We start from the raw sequence: 23,120 nt of genomic DNA, 5'->3' as shown, positions 1-23,120 counted from the left end.
GAGGCAGGCGCCTCTGTGCGCCCTCACTGGGGATAAGGGATCGGCTGGAGGGAAGGAAGGAGAAGGGAGAAGATCAGACCTCGATTCACACTCGTGGCCTCCCAACGGCCATGCCACACTAACCCCTCAGTCTTCGGTGCCAGCCACAAAGTACGTGCTCAGGAAACGTCTGATCAATAAATTACTAGGAAGGAAAAAGATGAGAAATGAAATAGGAAGAGGAAAGGAAGAAGGAACCATCTGTACAGGAAGGCAGAGGAACAAGGAATGGATCACTACAGGGGTAGCAATGACCAAGGGGCCACCCCAGTGCCACAGAGGCTCCCCTGCAGGGAGCTTCTGGACACAGACCACAGACGGACCCCAAGGGAAGAGGATTTCCATGAAGAGAGGGCCGCAGAACCTCCCATCACATTACCAAATTACCTTATACACTGGGTTTCAAAACGCTTTCTTTGGCCCTGGTTGGTGTACCTCAGTGGACTGAGCGCAGGCTGTGAACCAAAAGGTTGCCAGTTCGAGTCCCAGTTAGGGTACATGCCTGGGTTGCAGGCCAGGTCCCCAGTAGGGGGCATGCAAGAGGCAACCACACAATGATGTTTCTCTCCCTCTTTTCTCCCTCCCTTTCCCCCTCACTAAATAAATACATAAAATCTTAAAAAAAGACAAAACACTTTCTTTGGAAAAAGCCAGCTGTCACTGCCCAAAACCCACTATTTCAGCGTGAGTGAGTCGCAGCATCGCTAAAAGTGCGACAGCCAGATGTTGTGTACCTCCTGGCATGCTATGACAGGTCACACTCAGCACCACCTAAGAAATGTTTTTACCAGAAGGTTGAACCTGAGTCTGACCATGTCTCTAGAACTAACTTCCATTTCCAAACTCAGAAGGTAAAAGAAGTCCAATGGCAAATCCGACATGTGGGACCCTCTACGGCACTCTAACCCAGCGTCTACAAGTCCCCTGCACAGGGGGGGAAGGAAAGGGAGGAAGGCTGGCTCACTTCCGCTGACAGATTTCGGAGACACCACAGCAACTGTGGCACGAGAACCTGATCTGGATCTCCATGCAGAACACTCACACATCACTTTACTTAACGGCCCTCGTTTTGTGGATGAGGAACACATAGCTCAGAAAAGCAAAGCATTCCACCAAGTAGCAGAGATCGAAGGAAAGACATGAAGCTCCTTAAACCGTTCATTCCTCTCCAACCCGCCGGCAGTGGGCATTTCTGAGACAGTCGGGGAATCTGAGTATGGACTAGGGGGTGTTACGTAACACCACGAAATTCTTGTTGATGTAGTTAGGTGGGACGATGAATTGCGGTTATATCTTTTAAAGTCTATGTTTTTCCACAATGAATACTGAAGTCTGTAGAGATGAAATGCTACCTGGACTCTGCTTTAAACGCTTCAGCAAAGAGAAGAGAGGAAGAAGGTAAATGTGAGGACTCCCGTGGGGCTGGGCACAGGGGGTTCCTCATACTGTTCTCTCTGGGACATGTCTGAAAATCCTCACAATAAAAATGTTCTCAAAAATTCTAATTCTAAAACTGGGCGTTTTTGAGGGACAATTATCTAGTCCTGTTTTGGAAAACCAGCTCTATCTATCTGTGCAAAGCCCCCGGAAACACTTCACATCCAACAGCACAGGTTCCCGAGGCAGGTGTCGCAGGCGGCACAGAACACGGTTACAGCTGCGAACACATGAAAGTCCAGAAGGGCGAGGGAAGCCTCCGCAGTTCCCATTTGCCCTGCTAACCACGGTACCGGAGGCCTTGGAGTACTGCCAAGGTTTTCGGTCAGACGCTGAATGTGAGAGGAAAAGCTGGTTCGTACCCAACTCTCGGAGAACTCTTCGCTTTCTAGAGGGAGGCAGACTACTGCCAGCTAAGGAAATAAGAAAACTGCAGCTGGAAAAACACGATTCCCCTCCCGACTTCTCCCCAGCAGCAAGTGCAAGTCCACACGTGCTGAGCCATGTCGAGGAAGAACGTCATCCTCGAGACACACTGGGGGGAGCCCAGGGCGCCGGACCCGTGCTAGCTACAGTGAGGTGCTCCCAAGCGGTCATCTAAATGTAACCGGTTACACATCTCACTGTCGTCACACCGAGCAGAACAGCTTTAGATTCAAATGCTGTCTTTTGAACGTGTTTTTCAACATTTACAATATGAGTACCGCAGACAAGTTGTAAGTGTGGCAACCCGTGTAGTAATAAAAATAGTAATAGCTATGGTTCACGGGATGCTACTTCAAGCCACGCAGTGTGCAAAGGGCCTTACCTATGTTATCTCGTCAAACTCCTGCAACAACCCAGTGGTGTGGGCACCATTTCACACGCCAGTTTAGTGAGGAGAAAATTAAGGAGCATGTTAAAAAAATGTGCCACCGCCGCACAGCTGTGTGGTTACAACAAAAGTGGCAGGATTTAAAGCCAGGCAGACTGACTTGTGAGGCTTCATTCTTAACCGCTGTACTGTTGCCTTCGACCAAAGCCAACATTCTGAGTGAGCGGGGAGATGATGACAAAAGCCACACTGTAAAGACACTAGAGTGCTTTACACACATTACCGCATTTGGTACCTTAATGGGATGATGGTAGATGAGGAAACTGAGGCTCAGAGAAACTAAGTAATTCCACCCAATTATACAACCCAAAAAGATAAAGTGCTGCTTACACCATTTATTGTCCCTGCCTCCAGATGGGATCTGCACTAAAACCTTTTCTAAAATATTGTCTGCCCCTTTGTAACAGGCATCTAGAAGACTACATGGCTCCCCTGCCAATAAGGTCTATTTCCCACAGTAAATGTATAATGGCAGCATTTAAATAAACTAAAATTCACTCTCAGAACGTCAAGGGGTGAAAGGGAACTGGTACCTTGAGGTCCAGCTTGGTGTTGGCTGGATCCTGCAGTTCAGATGCTAGCAGAGCGCTGGATTCTGACTTCACGCTTTGCAGAAGGTCCTCAGGCAGAGCCTTCATTGCATGGTTGTCTGCAGTGGAGCCGATTCCAAAAAAATCTAGTATCACGACCCAGGTTTGCAGTGTGATGAGCACATCCAGGCAGTTAAAATCAACATCGATGCTCCGGTTAACTCGGCTGTAAAGGGACGAGAACTCCGGATGCTTCTTATCCACCAAGAATATATTGATGTGGACCAGGGAATCATCAAATTTACTCCTTCCGGCAAGGACCGTGGGCTCATCTACTGTTGGAGACGGAGGTGGGGTCAAGGGATAGTCCTGGTCTTGGACTTCCTTTGGCTTCTTCCGGGATGCCGAGGCGGGTCTCTGATACAGCTGAAAGACATTAGGAGCTTCCTCCATGTGGGAGGGGAGAGACCGAGGCATGTCGGGATACTCCACATTGGATAACGAAGGGCAAGACTGAGACAGATATTCTTTTTGTGCTAAACTTAATGGCTTAGGGGCTCCCCGAGACACCATCAGGTTCTTATATTTGGAATCTGGATTCTTCTCCAACAAGTCTTCCATCAGCAGAGAGCGCAGGGCAATCTGAATGGACAGGGTCTGGGGGTGGTCTTTGTTGAATTCCACCTCAAAATCCTGAAACTTCAAGCTCACGAGCCCCTGGGCCCCCAAAGTCAGATCTCCACTTAGCTGAACTTGAAGCTCTGCTATACAGAAGCTGGCCTGAACCTGGGTGAAGGACTTGACTTCCCTCACGGACAAGGACTTTTGGGAAGAGTTGGAAAAGCTGGAGTGGCTGAACAACCCATTCTCCTTCCTCTCAGCGGCAGGCTCGCCGCAGGCGCTCAGCAGGGGCAGCGGAGAACTGGGGCAGGGCGAGGAGGTGGCGCTGATGGGAAGCTTGTTCAGGTCTTCGCTGTACACAAGGTTGTCCAGCGTCTGCAAAACCTGCTCGTACACATGCTTGGCTAACACCACCTGCGTGCAAGGAGAAAACTCAGTTATTCTGCTACTGTTGCTAACTGCACTCGGCGGCACTGCCCACAGATTTCCAAAGGTGATTTGTATGGGTCTCCCCAAGAGGGTACAAATCAGTTGATAGCAAGGACTATCTGTTTTGTTTCTTTTCCATCCTTACCCCTCTCTCTGACCCGTGTCTATTCAAAAGGCCCTCCACCAGCACCTCAGGGAATAGTCTATACACAATACATGTTCAGTAAGTGTTCCTGGTTGTAGGCCTGCATCACTCTTTCCTTTTTTTTAAATGTTTTATTGGTTATGCTATTACAGTTGTCCCATTTTCTCCCCTTTATTCCCCTCTGCCCTGTATCCCTTCCCCACCCGCATTCCCCTCTTGGTTCATGTCCATGGGTCGTACATGTAAGTTCTTTGGCTTCTCCATTGCCCATACTATTCCTAACCTCCCCCTGTCTATTTTGTACCTACCATTTATGCTTCTCATTCCCTGTATCTTTCCCCCATTCTCCCCTCTCCCCCTCGCCACTGATAACCCTCTCCGTGACTGAATCGCTCTTTCTAACCCCACAAACACAGCTAGGGAAACCGGAGGGCACACTGCCAGAAGTCTCGTGTGGTCACATGACAGGACTGGGAAACGAGACCCAGGGTTCTAAAGCTCACTCACTGTCACCAAGCAGTGTGACAACCTACGTTTACTACGGCTAAACACACAGGTGTACTTCTTAATGATGATGCTGATGATCCACTGTTACCTACGCTTCATTCTCCCTTACTTTGTTTTTAGTTACAATTTCTCATTAAAAATATTTCCAGCAGGTTTTTTATTTACTTAAGAACAATTTTCCACCAGAGGAATTCCAAACAGATATCGAAATCACAGAATTAGAAAGCAATCATTTTGTAACCCCTAATTAAATAACTTATCCCATCACAGCTCACTGGGGGAATGAGCCCATACACAAATGATTGACGGAGAATTTCACAGTGGAGGGATCGGGTTCCTGCCACCTGAGCACCATCGCCAATTTCGGCATCCCTGAGAGAGACAAGCGGACACTACGTGCCTCCTTATACAGTGCAGTACGACGTACACAGCATTACCTTTCCCAAAAAAAGCAAAAATTGAACCTGATTCCAGTTAAACCTGTGGAGTTAAGTTACAGTTTATAGGAGATGTGGGGGAACAAATTAAGTGACACCACAAACAGACAGCTAATCCAGAATGTGGGACATTCTACAGGGCAGCTGACCTGGCTTTCACAACAAAATAATGGCTTAGGGGGAAAAATGAGAGGGAAACTAAATTAACGGAGACCCACAGATGTATGGAGCATAGAAACGCAACATGTGGACCTTGTTAGGGCCTCAAATAAATCTACCTGGAAATAGATTCAAATGTAATGATACCAAGGAATCCTCATTTACTTTACAAGGCACGATGATATTACTGCAGTTAGTCAGGAAATGTATGTAGTCTGCACAGGTACGTTCCAAACAGTGGAGATAAAGACGGCAGAGGTCTGGGATTTGCCTTAGAATCAGGTGGGGAAAGACACCTGAGTGATGGGCGCATAGGGTTCATGAGCTACTTTTGTGTGTATTTAAATGTTTTCATAACAAAATACTCTAAACCATTTAAAAATTATTTTTTAATAATTTAAAATAATTTTAATAAAGAATGGCATCTAAAACTACAGTAAATCAATGGTAACTATAAGAATAAGTCAATATGATCCAACAGAATTCACATTATGTGCTAAACTTAAGGTGAAAACTTATGGGGAAGCTTTGGGGAACATCCTGTCACCCAGAGACCCACACCCGGGAACCACTGACGTCAAGAGGTGCATGTCCAGTCCACGGCACCCCGACACAGACTGGTGACCAACTACTGCCCAAGCCTAGGGTCCACGGTCCTGAGACCCTGTCTGCCCTTGCTGTTTTATCATGTTAGGCTCTTTTCTCTCATCCCTGTAAAAGCAGGAAAATGACACTTACAAAGGAAAAAGGAGGGCAAATGTACACACACACACACACACACACACACACGAATCCCTACCAGGCCCATTTCATTTCAAAGGGGGGAAGACTGATTCTAATTCCCCCTTGAAAGGATCTGTCAACAGCTCCAATTATCAGATGGTTTTACAGGCTGGGCCAAGCACGTCAGAGTCGGACAATAATTATATCCTCTGGGAAAGAGACACTGAATTTTTAAGCAATAATTCTCCTCGTTTCTGAATGGCAATGGAGTTAAGGATCTGCCCCCTTCCTCTATATAATTCACCCTCCCCACCAGAAGACGGCTGACAAGACTGGCTCCCCAGTGACAAAGGGACACAAGAAAAGGACTCCACGTTCACTGGAATAAGTGATCGACACTCACATGCATTAATGATAGCTATCTCCTTATATTTTCCTCACAGAAGTTTATATACAAATATATGACAAAATACATTTACACTCTATAAATATAAAACAAACATGTGCCTTCAACTGTCCGGATGTGAAAATCAACCAGGTGCTCACCTGAACTGGGTTGACAAACTTCCCTTCGATCTTCATGATGCTGGACGTGCCCAGCTCATCCGGGCTGAGGGAGAAAGTCAGTTCAGACTCCCTCTCTATCGGGATCTTCTCCAGTTTAAACTGAATGGTGGTGTTGTTCAGGATGTGAAAGGCTGTGGAAGAGACAGGGCATGACGGTCTGCAAACACTACTGGTCACTGCCCGACTGCGGACGAGGGCAGCACATGTACAACAGGGGTGCCCTGAGCTACCCGTGGACCAGGGCCCAGGCTCGAGTGCAAACTTGGATGACTATCCCAACACCAAGGTCACAGCGCGCAGAGGCACAAGATGAACTTACACACAAAAAGAAACAATTTTTTCATGACTTGCTCCATTTGGTGGCTTCAAAGTGTGAGGTGGTGAAAATTAACCCCGGCCAGGGTCTATGTTGGTTAAGCTTCTCTCAGCCTCCCAAGCTGCCATTTTCCAAGCCAAACTGCTCATCCTTACCCACCTTCCAGATACAGACTGATTCGTCCGCATGGGCCTAAGTCAGAATCAAGGACAATCTAAGGCTCTAGGTGAAGAGCCTTTACCCAAGCAGAGAGAGCAATCTTTGGGTAAGTATGCAAATCATTCGTGAATTAACACCTGAGAAGCACAGAATTTGTTCTCAAAGGCATTAGTGTCTTCACCAATGCTCCAGGGCTTACCTGATTTCTGAGGATGCCGAGACTAATGGATTAAACGGGTTGTAGCCAAAGAGACTGAGAACACAAATACAGGCATTTTGTTCCTAGAACCCTGAACCAACCCAGTATAAAAGATGGCATAATACTAAAAGGAGAACATAATATCCACAGCCTAAATTTCATACTCTAATTATGTCAAGCCCTCTAGCTGTCTTGGACTACAATATTTAACTAGGAAAGGTCTACAGCTTAGAAATTTGAAAAATCAGGTGTATTTGACCAAATTAAATAATATTTTAACAGAATCCACTCACTGAAACATCCCTGTAAATGAGCACTCACCCAATTTCAAAGGGGGCCACTTGAAAAATTTCTTATTTCACCAAATATGGCATTGGATAGAAAAAGTTGAAAACATATCAACTACTATGAAGCATTCTAGCAAAATTCCAGTATGATTTTTTAAATACTCACTGGGGATAATTCTAAAAGAAAAAGGTGTTGCTGTGTTAAGCAAAGTGTACATGAGCTGGGTTTGGCACCTTTAGACGAAACAAGACGTGACTCACGCTCCTCACCTTGGCCTCTATGCAAAGACTCAAAGAAGTCATGTCGGGTGAAGTGAGCTTCCTCCTGGCTACTGGCACTGGCAGACCCAGAAGGAGGGCACGACACTCGGCTTGCGTCTGACCCAGCACCCTCTCTGCCTGCCAACTGGGTGCAATTCAAAGAGTATAATTTAATGTCTTTGATTTCCACCTGGAGACGGTCACTTCTGGATTCATCGTCTCCTGCCACAAAATTCTGGATGAATATCTGTCCCAAATGCCCGACCAACAACTCCGGACTCCCGGGCTTCCGAGGGATGGAAACAACTGGGGATTCAATGTTTATGTTCAAGATCAGCTTTACAGTGTCGGAATGAGAGGGAGCGAGGCCAAGCCCATATAGGTCACTGTCCTCCAAGCTAAAGGATTCCCGGGTCTTCCGTGGAGTTTCAAAGAGTGACACCATCTCGCTGTACTCGGCTGTCTTGGTGGCTAGCACTGTGGTGACTTTGGTGGCTGCACTCTTCAGCATGCTTCGGAAGTTTTCTTCCAGTTCATCCATGGACAAGGTCAACTCCTTCAGAAACTTTGCAGAGTGGTTATAATGCAGGGAGGCCATCTTGAGGTTGAGGAAACATTCCTGTTTCGATTTCTCAACAAATGTGAAACTCAAAGCTTCGCTGAGGGCGGCATCTTCCATCCTGACAAATACAGATTCAAAGTAGCCAATATCACTGATGATATTTTCATAGCCTGTGGAATTCCCGATGCTGACAACGTATTGGTTCTTAACGTTATCTTGTGTCAGATCCATGAGCTGCAAGCAGCCGAGAGAGCCATTCATGTCAAAGGTGCTCCCCATTGAGACGTTGACTTTGGTGCCACCTATACTTGCGGTTGCGATTTTTCTGCCGTATTTCTCTCCGCCGGCGACCCCCACCGTCCGAAGGAGCAGCAGGTTAAGACGGTGGATTTCCACTGCAACCTCAGTGTTTTGTTCGTACGTAGCTTGGTAAGTTCCTTGTTCCCTAAAGCTTCTTTCAAAATCAGTCATTAAAGGTTGGGGGCTCAAATCATCTTTTTCCTTGGGAAAGGATTTTTGCAGGAAACCAATCAGCTCCACAATTGTCTCTGGATTTAGGATAATATCCAAATTATTCACCTGCAGTGAAACCACCTGAAGAGAGCTATCCAGATTCATCGACGGGCACTCTGAACTCACAAACTGATATTCTAATTTAATGAGGGACTCCTGCTCTTTGGTGAGGATTCTGTCCAGTGAGACACTAGGAGCTGGCTGGCTGCTCAGTGTGGCAGCGTTAGTGAAGGGGGCCACACTGGGTCCAGAGACAGGAGACTGGGCCCTGCTATCCCGGAGGCTTCCCGTGGGGATATCAAAGCTCAAGTTCTTATGTGAAGCCATCAAAAGGTCAAAATCTGCACCGTAAGTCTGCATGGTGTCCACCAGGAGCACACCGTGAACGGTCAGGGAGACTTCGGCATCATACGGCCTCTTCACAAAGTGAGCGTTGGTACCAAACACCTTGAGCACGGAAATGTACTGGCCATTGCTCTCAACGCCGAGCTGCATGCAGTTCACTTTAAACTCGGCCAGGAGGAGCTGGGACTCCACCAGAACCTCCCGGGTGTGCTGCTCCAGCAGCACGATGCTCTGGGTCAGATTCATGACTGAATCTTGCAAGCTTCCCCGCTGATCCTCTTGGGGGAAAATCTTCTCTTTAATCTGAGTGTCAGATGTCTTCATGTCTGGAGTGGTGAGGAGCGCAAAGCAATTCTTGATAGCACATATTTTATCTTCATTGATGTGGATTTTCAAGTCTGGCAAGTTGCCCGACAGCACGGCTCCGGGGTACTTGGGATCTGACGTGTAAACCAGTCGGCGTTCTAGCTGCAGATGGACATTGAACTTCTCGACCACGTGGGTTGGCCCCACGTCAATATCCTGCACGTGCTTCCAGTTGTCCTTCACTCGCCCCACCATGATCTGCAGGTCCATAAACGACAGGGAGTACCTCTCGTACAGCTTCGTGCTCAGCAAGTGCGCTTGCAGCTGCTCTTCACTGAACTCGACTGCAGAAAGTGGAGGTGTTTTCTCCCTGTTACTGCTGCTCGTCTCAGGAGGTGGGGTATTCGGAGGTGTGGCAAGAGGGGTCTTGTACTCCTCATCACTGAACTGATTCTCTTCCGATGCTGACCCATCCCCACTTTTGCTGGGTTCATCTACGGGTAAAGGAAAAGAGAATTCAAAGTCTACGTCTGCCCTTGCCTTCTTTCCTTCAATGGAATAATCAAGCAAAGCAGAGAACCAACCAACCCCAATTTTAAAAAAATAAATGGATGAAAACTCTAAGCCGATATCCTGTATTCACCAGTTTTTTCAGTGTGAACCCACCCATTCATTTGGAAAGCAAAACACAAAGGAAAAGTACATGAGATAGGACGGAGACCTGCCCACGCAGGGACGAACATCTGCGTGCACAGCCGGTGACCCGCCATGAGCCGCCCCACCTGCATCACTTCCCCAAAGCAGCAGTTCCCTTTTCCTTGGCTCACCTGTGTGTTCGTTTTGCCACCACTAGGATGTGCCAGAAGGACAGAGGTCTCCTCTGTCTTATTCAACACAGCATCCCCAGTGCCTGGGCCAGCGCCGGGCAAGCAGCGCTTTCTCAACACGCCGTGTTCTGCAGAGCCCACACTCCCTACCGCCGAGTGTGGCTGAGACAGCTACAAACACACAGCACTGGGCCTGGTCACCCGCGTCCCTGTCCCCTGCCGATGTCTTATCAATCCGAGCAGGTGCTTTCTATGGTTGTGTGGTCCTGCTCTTCAGCTCTCACTCCCTTCTCTAGGTGCGCTCTCTGTTATTTACATTCCCTGAGCACCCAGCTTTCCCACTCCTGCTCACATCCTCTGCCCTATGCTCTCCCTTCGGTCTGCTCTGTAAAGATAAGGTTGAAATTACTTGGCAAGCTTCCTCAGTCTCTAATGCCGTGAATCCCTTCTGTCTTCCCTCCCATCCCAAGGTGAACAATGACTCTTCCAGGAGTCTCTTTTTATATGTCCCTAATATCCCTAAATAGGTTAAATCTCTATTCCTGGAATTAAGTACTGAAAAATAATGTTTATTAAAATACAAAATGTTACCGTAAGAAATGAAACAAAAGCCACAATGAGATACTACTTTACACCCGTAAAAATGACTGTAATCCCAGACAGGTGATAACAAGCGTTGGCAAGGGTGTAGAGAAGCCAAAGCCCTCACGCTGCTAGTAAGAGAGTGAAATGGTGCAGGAAACCACCTGGCCGTTCCTCAAAATGTTTAGCACAGTCATCGTCCCTGACTCAGCAATCCCACACTGAAGCACGCACCCAAGAGACTGAAAATATAAGTTTACACGAAAGTCTACACACAAATGTTCACAGCAGCATTATTTTTAACAGCCAAAAAGTGGAAACGGCCAGCAGCTGATGAACAGATAAGTAAAATGTCGTATATTCACACAGGAAACACTCTTGAGGCAGAAGCAGGAATGAAGTGCTATCACCTGCTACAACACAGATAAACACTGAAAACACGCTAAGTGAAAGAAGCCAGACACAAAAGGCCACCTATTGAACGACTCCATTCTCATAAACCGACCAGAACACGCAAATTCAGGGATGAAAGACTAGTGGTCGGCAGGGGCTGGGAGAGGGGGTGACGGAGAGTGACTGCCGGTGGGTTCAAATTGCTTGTTGGGGATGATGGAGATGTTCTGGAATTAGGTAAAGAGACTGATGCACAATGCCAGCAACATGCCAAAACAACTGAATGGACACATATTAAAATGTATCTCAATAAAGCTATTATTAAAAAAGTGACAAATGAACTTCGGAGTTTTAAAATGTTAACAACCCTTTTGTTTAAGCTTCACTGGTGAAGCACAGACAGAGTAACCCACCCGCTGCGTCATCGCCACTCCCCGCCCGCTCTGCACCTTGGGTATTCGTCAGCAGCATCCTTCCCAGGTCCACAACAACCAAGACAGGGTTCTTGAATTTGAAATCATCCGGGAATATCACTTGAGGGGCAGAAATATCTAGTCTCACAGTCCACCGTTTACTCTCTTCCTGCAAAAATAAACTACAGTTAAATAACTTTGAACTTTAACTGGTGAAAGGGAACAGCAGCGGTCGGGGCCCCGCCTTTCTGAAGGCCACACCTGGTGTCAAGTATCGGTCTTTGATGTCAGAGCACAAAGTTTAAAACCAAAGCAGGTGTGGGCTCTTGAGGGCTTGAGACTTTACCACAAGCAGGCATCTGAAGTAGGAGGGAAATTAGCAAATCACTGGTTTGGAGGTTCGTATGCTCTTTGATTGGAGTGACCCACAGTTCAAGGAAGATCTTATTCCTAAATTTACAGAACTTAATATTTTAAAGTGTTATAGAGATGATAGAACTCAAAAAAACACAAAAATTCAAACATTTTTATTTATTCATGGACATTGGTAACCACGAACTTTCATGCCCTAGTGTATTAGTGAAAAACGTAAGTTTTGATACTTGAAATATAAAAAATACACAGAACAATTCATGACTCTGTACCTGTTCTTCCCTGCAACTAAAATTGCCTTAATTATATGTACATAGTAAAAGCTAAAGCGTATATTACCAAAAAGAAACTTCTTTGTCTAAGATAATGGATATTAGTTTTAATTTGTGTGGAAACAGAATACAGAATGGACTTTCCACCCCATACCACAGACCCCGAAAATTTTACTTAGAACATTCCTGCCACCCCTCAACCCCCACGGGCTCTGTCTGCACTGTCCAAGAGGCCGCGCTCTCACTGCGCCATCTACTGCCGCCTCTCAGCAGTGCACCCTCACCCTAGTGCTGGAACCCGAGTTTGGCTGGACTGTTGAGCTGTTTTTTGGCTGTCCCTGTCGATGACACCCTTGCACCAGTTGGCTTCTTAGCCTCACAAAGTGACCATTATAACCTGGAATGGAAACTGGGGGGTGATTCCAGTTGTTTCTCTTCTGCTAACAGTAAATGAAAAGGGGGTGCTCTGGAGTAAAACACTGATAAAAACAACAGGTCTATAAAAGGGAACAAAGATGAGCCTTGAGAGTGCTCCAAATTTGGCACAAGGAAGAAGCGCGACCTAGTCACAGTCATTCTTCTTTTTTTATTCATGAAACCCTGACTATAAGAGACACGAGCTTTTTTTTTTTGCTAGCTGATAAGGATTTCATAATTTCAATTTAATCAGGATACTCGACACGAGCATGCCTATCCACAAGAGGTGAAGAACCCAACAGGTAAAGCTGCCCCTTCCCCCAGCGCCCCCAAGAGTGCTTCTGCGTGTTCACTTACAATGAAGTCACCCACTAGCAAACGGTCAAGAGTTTGTCGGATCTCTGCCTTGGTCTGCATCTTCAGTTTGTTATACTGTCTTCTGGCAGCTTCAGCCACTCTCAACTCAAGTTCAGACTGATAACCAAAACCTGCAAGGTTGGGAACAGACAGGAGGATCAGAGCCGTCAGGGGGCGTGATGGGTGAAACCTGTTCCCACCAAGAATTTCCCCCAAACTGGAAAACGGTCTGTATGAGAGCCACGGGTTCCTACTGCAGACTGGCCCGGCACTACGTAGGGTGACAGGAATGAGGGACGGTTATGAGGAGGGAGCCAGGGAAAGGTACATAAGTTACTAGCATTTCTCAAATTATTGTCTGAGAGACTCCAAACTATTTTATTTCAAAAGCCTTAAAAGCACGACATTACACTGAAAGAGAAAATGAAATTTAGAAGGAAATGCCTTTTACAATCTCTCAGTGATGGAGCAATGAAGCCAAAACATTTATGGCTACTATTTATATGAAAAGGCTCAAAAACAGACCAAAAGCTAAAACAACTTCATTATTATAAAGAGGGAGGGAGGGGATACATTTAGCAAATGAATGCAATTTCACTGTCATCAAAAGTGCCTTTTCTGCACCTACTGTTTCAATTCTTTTGGGGCGGGGGGAAAGGCAGACATAAATAAATCAATGATGTGGGAAAGGGCAGAAACGAACTTTGTGGTACTGAATGCTGCACCGAGCAAGCAAACCAGACCATTAATCCTGTCTGTCCCCTATAGACGGAAAGGCTCGAACGAGCCTCCTAAATCACGGGGCCTGAAATATCCTGGGCAGCCGAGGAAGTCACCATCTTAATGCACTGGGAAGTGTTAAAAAAATGTTTGCTAAATGGAGGCAAAGATAAAGAAAACACTTGGGGCAGTGATTCCTCTTGGGAAAGTGACTTCCCAGGACCTGCACTCTGACCCGACAGGGGAGGGCAGCCCTGTGCGTGGGCCTCTGCTGCCACTGCCAGGCCGCCGAGTGCACAGTGACCCTTGTCCAGAGCACCAGAAACGACAGGAAAGATACCTTGAGAAAGAAACATAGGAGCAAACAAACAAAAAAGTTAACCTGAGGTATGAACCTTTCCCTTGTAGAAAAAGTCTGCTACTTTTTTAATAGCCTGGGGATTATATATGATGTTCAAGGGCCTGGTGCTGACATTCAGCCGCCTCTCGAAATGACTGTGCGCTGGGTTCCTCTCGTACAGCATCTCAAACACCGGGGCATCTGGGTCCGCAGCTAGGGGAGAGAACCAGACAGAGGAAAGGGAACACAGCGGTATCAGTCCTTCCATTCTTAACAGACCTGTGCGGAATCTGGAGAAAGGACATTTCCTAAATTACTTTCCAACTAGTTCACACTTGTGCATATTTTTATAAAATACAGAACCTAGTAAGGACTGACCCTTACTTATAGCAGGAATCCTCAAGACGGGTTGCTCTATCTGCTCCCATTATGAAAACCAAGAACTGGGAGGCCCCGTGAGGTGGCCCCGGTTACAGGCAGGTTGACAGAGAGCACCAGGTTGCCTCCAGGTCAAACACGGGTCCACACACAACGGGACACGCTGCCTCTCTCGCCACTGACCAGGACTACTGATCTGTAATCATCGCATTTTTCAGGAGTAGTTTTAAGAACGGAGGACAAATTACCAGGGTAGTGATCGCTTCTGTCTGCAGATGTTGTTTGGAGCCCAAAAGACTGTGAGACTCTGCCAACTTCTTTTTGCTATTAAACACACAGAAAACGCATAAACGTCAGGGAGAGGGGACAATTCAGCGGGCACACGTGCTCCGGGTCACCCTGCAGCATCACTGTCACTGAGCACAATCAAATCAAAACTCATCTGACACCCGACTGCTGAGGACTTGCAGGATGACCCCTTAGTCTGTGCCTTCTTTCCAACCTGGCGAAAACACCTCTTTCCCTTCACACTGGCGGTGTGCTACTTTCCGTTTGGCACACTTAATGACTGCTAAAGGAGTATTAAATGTGTACAGCTGATCAAACTTTCACTCTGCATCCCGCCCTCTCCACAATCCACTCAGCGCCCCCCAACCCCACCACAAAAACTTGTATTGCCGAGCAAGTGGCTAAATACTCGATTATTCTGACCATATCTTTGCCAATTTGAAATCACTGAAGGGCTTCTGATTAATAAAGGCTATTCGATATAAAAAGCTGGCACATATATAGAAATCTTCAGGTGTTCTTTTGGACTCTGGAGTCCTATCAAGTGAATAAGGGTCACGCGGCATGACAATGTCGGTCAGACTCGGAGGAAATTCAAACACTGACCCCGAAACGCAGAAAACAGTGGTGCTTACAGCATTTTCTACCAAATCAGAGCACACTGCTCCGAGGCGGCTACAACCCAGGGGAGGAAGGTGACACTGCCATAAATCCTGCCCACGTCTGCTGTCTGACAAACTTAGAAACTTATCTAACTTCAGTGTGTCTTTAACCAGCCCAGCTGTCTCAAGGGCATCAACTGCCAAAACGAATCAAGTTAGTATTACCCACTGCTTGCCCAAAACAGCCCAGCACCCAGCACCACCCCGGACGGGCCCGCCTTCCCACCGTCGTACGTACAGGATTAGGGAAGACCAGAAGAGGAAACAGAGTTCCTTCTGTGGCCAGGTCTTGAAGAAACAGTCCACCCAGCCGGACTAAAAGCAAGGAAGAATTTCTTCGAGGAAGGGATTCTGCTAGGAGTTTCACATCTGCAGAAAATAAACGTGAGAGCTGACACTATGCCACAGCAGCCTCAAGTGTTGTAAAGTATTAGGTACATTATTTTACAGAAGGCTATTAGATGTCATGAACTATTTTCCTTGAAACTCAAACCAAAAGAAGCCTATCTATATATCTGTACATCTATGTATATAATCCTACCTTTATAAATATCGAAGGATTATTAGACACTTCCTGGCAGAATGCATTTTAAACAGACCCTTTACAATTAAGAAATCTTCTAGTCCACACTAAGTCTATGGTATCCCAGCTCTCAAGATTACAAAGTCAAACAAACCGGCTTTTTTGGCAGGAGGTGGTCATTTGCCTTTAAGCTATACTGAGTAATCTCAGATAAGTGGCTATTTTATGAATTGAAATAAAAAATATCTGTGAGATGTAAAAACCAACATCTGGGTATTTATTTACACACCTTTACTTCAAGTCACAAAAAGAAGTCAAAAGCAGTTAATCCTCACTACTGCTGGTGTCCAGACTTGCAGAAGGGCCTGCTCACTAAACGTATCTGCGGCCCCCAAACCAGTGCCTGCGGCGCTTCCGAGGATGCATGCCTGGCAGCAAACACCAGAGCCACCGGGCGCCCACGTCCCCAGCTGCGCTGAACAAAGAGCGCCCAGTCTTCTCGTTTCAGCTCTCATACTGCACACGGCGCCCTCCTCATGGTCTATCCAGTGCCAAGCTTTTGGCATTTCCCTGCTTTCTGTCGATCTCACTGTCCGAAACAGCCCGAAACAGCCCCCGCGCGCAGTGCTGAAATGCTGCCTAGGGTGCCCGAGCACCGAGAAGCTGTGTGCGCCTCACAGAGGAGGCCCGTGAGTCAGACCAGCTCCCCTGGGCGCGAGTCACAGTGCGCGGGCCATGGGTTCCGTGTCCATGAACCCACAGCACAGATGAGACCAGGTGTCTTTAAACGCATCGCACATAAAGCCAGGTCACGCACTGACCGCTGATGGATGCTGTGACCAGAGGCTTGCAGGCGCCTACCCGTGTGATTCCCTAGGGACAACAGTCACAGCAACTTTCCAGAACACAACTGTTCAGGCGGACAGGGCACCCGGAGAGATCAACCCCAGCAGGTGGTCCCCTGGGGGCAGTACCTGAAAACTCGAGCTGCATGAAAGCGCTTTCCTCCGTCTGAGGAGCGCCTGGCTCCTGGTGTGACAGAGTCACAGTGCCCCGCTGCAACTGCAAGTTCAGCTTGGCGAAGACGTGGTCTCGCCTGGTGTACGTGTTCATGCAGGAGGCGTCCGCAGTGGGGTCGAAAAACTCCTCGGTGCCTGATGGTGAGGAAGAGACGACTTCAAGAAAATACATGGGAAAACTTCCAAAGCACAACCAGGCCCACGGAGCAGCCATGATTACATCATTTAGCTGTTCTTTCCCTTTCTTTGGAAAAGAACTCCCAAGTTGTGAGTGACTGCTCTATTCAAGAATGCAAAGTAACCCAACTGTTTCATAAGGGCTCTCATCAGCTTATTCACAACCAGGAGGGTGCCCAGGTTCACGGTCAAGTACAGGATAAAGCCACGCTGCGCAACACGGTGAAACGACCCCACCGCTCTGCCCAGGACAGTGGCTGCTAACCACAGTGGCTCCGGGCACACCTGGTGCGTGTGGTGAATGTGGCCAGTGCAGCTGAGGAAGTGAACGTTTTATTCCATTTTAATTACTTGAAATTCACACAGCCATCTGTGGCAGTAGGAACCACGCTGGACAGCAGGCATGTGAAGAGAAGCTCTGGACAGCCTTCGAGCCTCAGAGCTTAAAACTTCTGAACTGGCTCAAACTCCACTCTCTGACATCGCTGCCGCTCCTACCTACCTGAAACTGGGCTAATATTCAAATTTAGTAACAGGACCGCAGATGAAGTCTCTCCCGAAACATCCCTTCTCTGCCTCTAAGAACATGAGATGAACTGTTCGACACACGTCTACCTGTTTCTGTTTGAAAAACACTGTGGGCCGTGTCAGAAGTAACACACTAAGATGAACCAAGCACCTCCCTCCACTGCAACCCGGGGGGCTGATGTGAAGGCCAGCCACCACCTTACCCAGGATCTCTTCAGGGGTCCACTGTTCATGCTGCTCAGCTGACAGCCCCTCACCCAGCTTCCCTTCAGGGGTCTGCTGCCCGGACCAGCCGCCCCAGCCAGGAAACCAGGACTGGAGATACTGCAGCATCCCGCTGCCTCCACCGGCTTCTGGGTCTCCAGGGGAGCCTCCTGGAGAATCCAACTGCGGCTCCCGCAGGCTCTGTGTCAATCAACAGTGGGCAAACGTAAGGACCCGAAGACAGAAACAAGCCGTGGCGTGCCCCTGAGGACTTGTCCACCCCAACCCCAGGGGCGGGAACACGTCAAAACAGAAGCACCCAGAGTGTGCCAGGCCCGAGCACGCCTTCTCACAGAGGACCCCGCACCTCCGCCAGCTCCTCTTCTTTGTGAAATCGCTCGTGCACCAGCTCACGCAGAATCTTCAATTCCTCGAAGCTCTGCTCCTCTTCAATCCGACGCATTTCCTCCTGTTTGGGTGAAAATGAACACAAGCAAACAAACAAAACAGGTGTTACAGCTCCAGAGAAACTGGACGCTCACACAAACCACTCACTACAAGCACTGTGAAGGGGCCTATCTGGTGCCCACATTTCCACTGATGCCCAAGAAACGACAGGATAAATAGTTAGGTCCGTGACTGCTATGCTCCTGGTGTAAACAGCTCTTCCACATCACCCCACCAGGTTCTCTGCGGTCTAAGACTAAGAGTAACCACAGAGGGAGAAGCAAAACGGAACCTGATTGCCTGAAGTGGAAACTGGAAAGGAGAAACGGAAGTGTAGGGGCTGCCGTAGTATCCTACACCTTGCGCAGCACTGAGAGCGTGCAGAGTCCTTCCAGGCGCACGCCCTCAGCTGATCACACTGAGGAAGCTGGGGGCCAAGTTCACACGGGAAGTGTGCAGGCCCCCAGCTCCTTATTTCCCACGCACATTTGTTTCCTGCTAGTTAGGAAAGAACAATGGGAGCCAACTACGTGCAAAGATGCCAAAGATCCCCCACGCCCCCACCCTGGGAGACAGAGACGGTCTAGAGCCGGGTTGGAGTCAGGGCCAGCGTTCCAGGCCTGGTAGTTCTAGGAGTCTCTAGCCCTACAATGAACTAGAAATGCTTGCCTTCACCACCTACTCCACCCCCTCCGCCTGGCTCCTACCTCCAAAAGCCCCAAGGTCGAGCAAATCAATCGGGGTCAGGGAAAATGTAAGTAAAGTCTACAGAGATTAGCTACAGATTGAAGAGGAAATAAAAAATGATGGGAACTGGGCTTTGAAGAGGCAAAGGTGACAGATGAAAAGTCCCTCTGACCCGCACCCAGAGGGCGGGGCAGGAGCAGAGCGGGCACGAAGGTGCAGCAGGGCCCCAGCTACCTCCTCCCAGCCCATGGCCGGCTCTCCTCAGCCGCAGATGGAGGATGCTTCCGGCCAAGGTGAGGCTGGGGCCTCCCAACGCACTCTCACCCTAGTAAGACCAACCCCATCCTGTGGAATTAAATTCCTTAGCAAGGGACTCGACTTCTTCACAGACTCCATTTTCTTCAGCCTTTGAGAAAACGACATTCTTATCCTCCGAAGACCCGAAACACAAGACAGCGGTCCGCTCACCTTGTCGCCCGCAGACAGCAAGCCTCCTTTCAATCTGCTGAAGTATTTGTCGGTATAGGACACAGCATCGCGGGCGCGGTGGGACAGGAAGTCCCAGGTACAGCGCCTCCTCTGCTCTCTGATCTCATGCAGGTTAGCATTCAGGGCAAAATACCACCACTCTCGGCAGCTGAAATATTTCGTGACAATGCAATTACCTCTTATATTAAAGGCAACGAAAATGCTGTCAGCCCAGGGCAATCCACACAACACCGCTCCCCTCCTGAGATAACTCTTCTCTCTCAGCCATCACTTCATGCCTCAAATTCATTTCAGTATTAGGCTACACTCAACGTGTGGGGAAAGCAAATCTGCATCATATAATATAGCCTCGATCTGTACAACAGTAAAACATACTCCTCAACTGGTTTGAAACACCCACAACATCGGTCCCCTCCACTGAGAGTCACGTGGTGGCTGTCCGGTAAATGCCATCACAAGATAATGACCAAGGATTTGACTACTAAGGATTATAAATGGAATACTTCAGACAAGATGTGGAAATGCACGGGATCTAAAAGAGTTTTAATATACTGGGTCGGTCAAGTGTATCACTGCAACATGAAAAGGTTTGTTTTCACTACAGAAGTTACAACGTGTGCCATGTAAGTGCCCTCCAGACAACCTGGGAGAAAAGGTGTAGGAAAGTAGGTCCCAAGAATCAGGTCCCACCTGAGCAACCCAAAGCCTCTTGCTACAAGGACTGAGAGGGTCTGCTCAGGCCCACCATGCTCAACCTAAGGCTCCCCCACACCACGACACCCACGGACAAGAAGAATGTCAACAGTGACCCACCACCACCACCACCCCACAAAAAAAAAAGGGTATCAACAGTGATAAACAACAGAAATGGCATTTTAAAGGCCAGAAAAGAGACTATACTTTTATCTCCAACCACATGTAAAGAACAGGGAGGGATGTTTCCGACCTCTACACGAAAGAACAGAATGCTATAAAACCCATTTCCCGTGCAACAAGCAACGCGTCCTTACTTCTCAGAGACGGCCACTCTGGGCTTCCATTTTCGAAACTTCAGCTGCCTCTCCTTTCGTTCCAGCTCCTTGAGGAATCCCATGATTTGCCGGTATTGCAGCTTTTCATGAGAGATTAAGAGATACTGGGTTAGAAGTGATCCGTTCCTTTTACCCAGGTGAGACACGTATCTAACAAGAACAATTCATAGTAGCCCGTCCCCTGAACTGAGATCCAGTGTGAACCTCAAGACGGAAGCTCGGCACCAGCGCTCCTCCCCGCACACTGAGATCGCTCCGTGTGGGCGTCGCTGTGCTCTCGTGTTCCCTCGGCGCTCCTGACACCCACTCAGAGCCCACGAGCTCCCCCCAGACCCCCCCCAGGCCGACTGAATACTGGCAATGGATTCTGCCCTGCCGTCACTCTGGACACACCTCCCTTGTGCCTTTCTTCCCCGAGGGGCACAGTGGAGTACCGAGACCCCTCTGGCAGCATGCTCCTTTGCCCCAGTCCCCGACCGACGGTGACAGCACAAACCACCCGGGAGGTAGGGGTACCTGAGAGAGTTTCAAGGGAATGGTCTCCAGCTGGATGTCACATTCAATGCGGGGGGTGTGCCGAGACCTCAGAGGCTCTTTGGAACAGTTCCTCTTCAGGAGGGCCGATGCACACACGGGCTCCAAGATGTAGTGGTGGCCACGGCTGTCCATGCTCCTGCCCATGGCCTCCTGAGTGTCACAAGACCCTCTGTCACTATCGCAAACGTTCGTAGGGCCAAGCCACACGTTAGTGTGCATACTGCCTCGGAACCCAAAAACAGGATGAAACTGGGATCTGCAGCTCTCCAGCGCTTAAAAATTTTTATTTATACGTTTTATTAAATAATACACTCATGTGGTTTAAAATGTAAAAGCAAAAAGAAAAGTGAAATACCTCCTTCCTACTCCCACTCTCCTGCCACCTGCTCATCCCCCCCGAGGCAACCGGCAGTGTCAGTGTCTCCTGCCGGAAGCGTCTGTGTGCACTCAGACAAGTCCACGACTTTCTGGGCTCTTAACCATTTTTGCACAAACGGCACATATCCTGTTTTGCCGTGGTTTTTTAAATGCAACACTTTATTTTAGAGACTATTATGTGTTCATCTTTGCCCTATTTTACAGCTGTCTACTGCCTACTGTGAGGAAGCAGAGGACTTATTTAATCAAGACAGCAAAACCAAACCATGCCGTGCGACAGCACGCAAGCCGATGAGAATCTTGGGTAAGGGGGAAAGTGAGTCCTTTTTCTCTCTGTCACTTAAATCACCTATAATTGCTTTACAAAAAGATTAAAATGAGATTTTTTTAATCCTTCACCAACAGTAATACTTTATATCTAATGACTTATAATGACCTTCGAAGTGTTTCTTAAGGAATGCCACCAAAGGTGAAATGTCAACATCAACATAAGAAAGCTCTTCTTTAAGAATTAGATCTAGGCCTGGCTGGTGTGGCTCAGTGGATTGAGTGTCGGCTTGCAAACCAAAGGGTTGTGGGTTCAATTCCCAGTCAGGGCACGTGCCTGGGTTGCGGGCCAAGTCCCCAGTAGGGGCACTCAAGAGTCAACCACACATTGATGTTTCACTCCCTCTTTCTCCCTCCCTCCCCCCTCTCTAAAAATAAATAAATAAAATCTTTTTAAAAAATTAAAAAGAAGTAGATCCAGTGCTTTGTTCACGGAAAATCTGAATGCCGATACATGGTGGCTAGAGGCATGGATAACTATACTATGTTTCATGCATGTGGTGGAATACTATGCAGTAGTGAGAAGCAATGAACTAGAAGTATAAACAGCAACAGTGATCAATCTTAAAACACAGCCTCAAGTGAAAAAGGAAATCTACAATGCAATATACATGTAAACCATACACAGAACACTCACACTGCTCTGTTACACACACAGCAAGTACCTCAAGCAACACACTTGAGAGAGCCGGTGCCTATGGAGGGGCACGGGGACAGGACTGGAGACACAGAGAACAAAGTCCTGCGCGATGCTGACCCGACACCATTGACTTCAGCGCAGAACTGCAGCAAAGCCTCTGCCAGAGTCATACCTGTAGCTCCACCTGAGGCAAATCCCCCAACAAAGTGCAATCGACATCCCAATAGATGCTAAACTCTGCCACATCTAATTGCTTCTTCCGCATTAGCTTCTGTACCTGAGGTAAGACAGGGGGGAAAACAAGACGGCCCTCTTTATTCATGAATTTATTCATTCACTAAACAAGCCACTTGTGAAGAATCATGCATCAGGTACTTTGCTAGGTGCTGGGGATCAAAACTAGACTGCAGTACGGTTTTGCTTTTCCGGAGCTCAAAGAGCACTAACTGAGGATGCGCTCACTCGAACAACTGTACTTAGGCAGAGGGAAGCAGAGGAAGACCACACAGGACGCCTTGAGCAAGCAAAGAGAAACTGGCATGTGTGAATGAGCACCAAAGCTGTGCCAGCTTCAGGCACAGGGCTGGCTGAGAGGACAGGACTGGGACACGTGTCAAAGCGTAGGGTCGGTGACACAAAACGCCTGGGACCTTCAGAGGACAGTGAACACGCCACCTGGGGCACTACACGTGTGGT

At 48.0% G+C, this 23,120-nt stretch overlaps 1 protein-coding gene across 8 annotated transcripts in view; it reads right to left on the bottom strand.

Moving 5' to 3' along the window:
* The window catches only part of VPS13D (vacuolar protein sorting 13 homolog D), a 229,060-nt gene that overhangs the window by 189,612 nt on the left and 16,328 nt on the right, over positions 1-23,120 (bottom strand). For 7 of the 8 annotated variants that reach the window (XM_053920028.1, XM_071220837.1, XM_053920032.1 and 4 more), the window contains exons 7-21: positions 22,597-22,701; positions 21,059-21,229; positions 20,522-20,622; positions 19,491-19,659; positions 18,256-18,357; positions 17,888-18,089; positions 16,935-17,114; positions 15,676-15,806; positions 14,736-14,811; positions 14,152-14,322; positions 13,050-13,180; positions 11,668-11,800; positions 7,700-9,910; positions 6,448-6,599; positions 2,884-3,915 (exon numbers count right to left, since the gene is read on the bottom strand). In XM_053920028.1, coding sequence (XP_053776003.1) covers positions 2,884-3,915; positions 6,448-6,599; positions 7,700-9,910; positions 11,668-11,800; positions 13,050-13,180; positions 14,152-14,322; positions 14,736-14,811; positions 15,676-15,806; positions 16,935-17,114; positions 17,888-18,089; positions 18,256-18,357; positions 19,491-19,659; positions 20,522-20,622; positions 21,059-21,229; positions 22,597-22,701 — 5,067 coding nt within the window. Of the gene's footprint in view, positions 1-2,883; positions 3,916-6,447; positions 6,600-7,699; positions 9,911-11,667; positions 11,801-13,049; positions 13,181-14,151; positions 14,323-14,735; positions 14,812-15,675; positions 15,807-16,934; positions 17,115-17,887; positions 18,090-18,255; positions 18,358-19,490; positions 19,660-20,521; positions 20,623-21,058; positions 21,230-22,596; positions 22,702-23,120 lie in introns of those variants that run through there. The other variant, XM_053920035.1, reaches the window with a different exon arrangement.

The sequence above is a fragment of the Desmodus rotundus genome, chromosome 3 (assembly GCF_022682495.2).
Source record: "Desmodus rotundus isolate HL8 chromosome 3, HLdesRot8A.1, whole genome shotgun sequence".
NCBI classification, from domain to species: domain Eukaryota; kingdom Metazoa; phylum Chordata; class Mammalia; order Chiroptera; family Phyllostomidae; genus Desmodus; species Desmodus rotundus.
This window is presented reverse-complemented; position numbering and strand designations above follow the sequence as displayed.